Genomic DNA, 3,766 nt, shown 5'->3' with positions numbered 1-3,766 from the left:
TAAGCCAAACTTCCCTTGCATCACTTTAATCCTTGTACTTTGTGATTATATGTTTTTTTAGAATGTCTTTCTAAAAAAAATAGTTGCTAAGTATGCTTGTAGTAATAAAAAGTCAAATATGGCGTAAGCCAAGAGCCTTGTATGATGAAGCAAGAATGGGGGGTTTGGAACGGGAAAACTGGTTTTTTAATATCTCCTGAATAAATGCTTAGAAAGGAACTTAAACTATAGCAAAATATAAACATAGTGTGGTCTAAGCACTGCAAGTGGATAGTCTCTATCCAAAGAATTTAGTTCTTGAAAATAGTTCTACTGTAAGCTAGTTCATCCAGAGCATTGGTTACTCATGGTGTCATTGAAAGTCTTCCACTGAGTAGAAAGGTGTTGAGTCTAAATTTAAATAGGAAGGTTTTTTGTTTGTACTTCTTGCTTATAAGAAGAGTATGAAGGAGCATGAAGAAGCATGAAGAATATGCTCACGTCCAAAAGCAACTAATGCAATTGACAACCATTAAAAGAATGTATTTGTCTAGTAAGGATAATGTCATAGGATCTAGTAGATTCCCAAATGTCGATGATGTGCTGTAATGGAAATTGTGTTAGACTTCAGTAATGCCTTGGAAAGTCTTCAGTTGCCAAGCTTTAAACGCACTTTTTGTGGTCAATCTATGTGAATTGCTCTTACCTTCATGTAAAATCTTCCAAGACTAGTTTTCATTGTTTCAGTCTGCTACTACATGCACTGTTTTACATTACTTTTAATTGGGGTTTATTATCAGATCAGTGTAACTGAAATGGAGAATGTTATCTGCAAACGTAGCAGTTAAATTGCTCTCAAGAGAACAAATCCAATGCTACCCCTCAATCACTGTTCTTGAATTACAGCATCCACTGTTCCTGTTGTAGTGTGGCATTAAGAGTGTTTTTAGGTGAGGTAGAATATGGATCTCAATAACATTGAGACCATCCTTTTGTCATGGGAAGGATGTCCAATTTCTTAGTCAAACCAAATTCAGCTAAATCTACCCAAGATCCTAGTTTTCTTTGCAATAATGGAACGTTATTTCTCCTTTTCCTTGTTTCTCAACAGAAATGCCTTGCAAGTATAGCAGTTTGTCAAATTTAGTTTTATGAGGATTGGATACTGCTACTTTGAGATTGGTTTTAAACTGGAGGAGTTGCTTAAATTATGCTGTGTTAAAACAAAAGCAGAACACATGCCTTTTAGCTTTTGCACTATTTTTTTAGGTGTTAAGGAGACCCAGTTACTAGAAATAGGCTCTTAATTTAAAAATAGGTCAGTTGTCATGTATAGATAGTTTAAATGAACCATAGAAAACTTATATTGACTCTTATAAAAACATTAGTGTATCTTATCAAGTGTGAAGTGATAACAGCCTGAAGACTTGTTTCAATACAAATGACATTTTCCTTGCTTTACAGGAAAATCTTCACTGACGATTCAGTTTGTGGAAGGACAGTTTGTTGATTCATACGATCCAACCATAGAGAACAGTAAGTAAATAACTGACAAGCTCCTCTTTACCTAACTAACTTTTATCAGAAGCAATTTGGGTTTTACATATTACTTATGTGGGTATTTATTAATATTAAAACTCATTAATTGGTAAGTTTTATTACTCCTTTAAACCAATGCTTACCAAACTTGCAGTTTTGCATTGTGGAAACTGCTGTGTGCTTATTTCTCCAAACAGCCAAACTGTCTTTTAATACTAAATGAAGGAAAACCTAATGAATCTGGCTGAAATGCATCTTCTTCTTGTGTTGATATCTGCTTCCCCGAGACAGTTGGGGCACTTCAAATTATATGACAATGTGCCACTCTGTACTATTATTCCAAGTGCCCAGTGTCTCATTTGGTCAATATGTCTAGATGAACACTAAGCGAGCAATACCACTCAGGAGCAAATGGCTACCTTAGAAGGTAGACATCCTGTAGCTATGATAACATGATTATCTTTTAAATTACTTGTTTTCAACAGCTTGATTACAAGCCTGGTACAGTCAACTTACTGCAAATACTGGGTTACTGACTTCTCAAGTGTCTTTTTTTCTCTTAGCAGTTTTTTTTAATATTAGTGTCTTTGTGAATAGCTAGCGTAGCAGGTAAGTACAGATACTAAAAATGCTGCCCAGAGCAACAAGTCACTTCAGAGGCCAGTTACCCAGTATTCCTTACTATCCAACTACCTCTTTCTGAGCTAGGAGTGGTTATAAAGTACTTGAGCCCCTGTGGTCCTGGGCTGAGTAACTTGATCATATTGGCTCATTTTAAGTGTGGCAAATTAAACTTTGATTTAATGATCATAACACTGGAATTCTTGTGTTTTAATGACTGGTGAAATGCAGCAGTAGCACACTTTTTAATTGTTGAGAACTTCTGCAGTAGGATGTTAAGTCCTTGTAATACTCTGGAATTTCAGATGAAGTAATCAGCAGAAGAAGGGATTTTTTGGATATGCATGGCAATAATTACAGATCTGTAGCTATCAGGATATATACTCAGGATTATTTTGCTGCATAGAACTAAAATTCAAATGCTGCTTTTTGAAGAAGCTCTAAATTTTTTTTGAGTTTTTGACATCATCTGGTCTGTGTAATTTCTGTTTTGCCTGCAGAAAGCTATTTATTAAGCTATCAAGATAGTTTATTGCAGTATCCTACCAGCACTGATGAAAGGGTAAAAAGCTGTAGTACTGCTGGTAGCTTAATCTTTATTTTTTTACTTCAAATAACAACACTCAAAATTCAGTCTAAAACTGAACTGTATAGAAGGCAAGCTATAGTTTAAACTGTTACAGGAACAAGTTGCATAATATATAAGCCTTGAACAATGGGAATAAGACGTAATATTGTAGTAGTTCCATTTTTACAGCATAAAAATCTGCCTTCTTGGGAAGTGGTAAAAGGAAGATAAACTACATCAGATTTCACTTGGTGTTTTTTAGCAAAGTCAACACAACTGCTGCTTTTCACTGTTTCCTTTGCTTACATTACAATAGAACCAGGAAAGTTAGTTTATGTAATGAGGGTGTTGAATTTAGTGGCTTCTACTGAACTTGTTTATCAGGAAGAGTAACTTGCAGCATTTAGTGGCAGCAGCAAAGGTGAGAGTTTATTGCATAGCAAAATAGGATTTCCCTTTCTGAATGTCCCAGCAGGAGTGACACTGATGGGTGGCTATTTTGAGACAGCCATGCTGATAAACTAATGGGATGGTTACTTGCAGGAGTGTTGGAAAGGGAAGGAAGATCCTTGCAGGGCAGGAGTGTATAGAGTGTGGACACTGAGCTGGATGGAGCTCAGATGAATTGAGACCAGAACAATTTAAAACTCAAAAATGTTGTTGGAACAAAAATGAGAGCCTTAATTTGGAACTCAAAGCACATAGGTTAGAAGGAAAAGATAAAGATGTGCACATAACTCTCCCCACCCATGTCTTTGCAGGAATCGTTTGGTAATCATTAGTTTAGGGACTTTGTGTTGCAGAAAAGCTGGCGTGACTGCCCGAGTCTCAATAATGTTTCTTCCAGCTCCTCTGTGGCCTGCCTGGCTGCTTTCTACTTTGCCCTGCAGTCCCAGAGAGGCTACTAGCACTGTGCTGTGCTCTGTGTCTTCCTTTCTCCCCTAAATGAGCTCAGTAGCTCCCTAAGGGAAGGAACAGTTTTCCCCCAAGGGCTCCCTACTTCCGTCTCATGTTTTTTAATATGATCATGAGTAGAAGCATATTAGAAAGGAGGGGAGG

The 3,766-nt window shown here is 36.8% G+C and overlaps 1 protein-coding gene across 1 annotated transcript in view; it reads left to right on the top strand.

Moving 5' to 3' along the window:
• The first annotated feature begins 453 nt into the window (after positions 1 to 453).
• RHEB (Ras homolog enriched in brain) overlaps positions 454 to 3,766 on the top strand; it is a 22,296-nt gene continuing 18,983 nt past the window's right edge. Inside the window, exons 1-2 of the mRNA XM_010006017.1 lie at positions 454 to 532; positions 1,444 to 1,515. Coding sequence (XP_010004319.1) covers positions 454 to 532; positions 1,444 to 1,515 — 151 coding nt within the window. The remainder of the gene's footprint in view (positions 533 to 1,443; positions 1,516 to 3,766) is intronic.

This window comes from Chaetura pelagica, unplaced genomic scaffold (assembly GCF_000747805.2).
Source record: "Chaetura pelagica isolate M959 unplaced genomic scaffold, ChaPel_1.0 scaffold199, whole genome shotgun sequence".
Classification (NCBI taxonomy): domain Eukaryota; kingdom Metazoa; phylum Chordata; class Aves; order Apodiformes; family Apodidae; genus Chaetura; species Chaetura pelagica.
The sequence above is the reverse complement of the archived record's forward strand: the minus strand, read 5'-3'. Positions and strand labels throughout refer to the sequence as shown.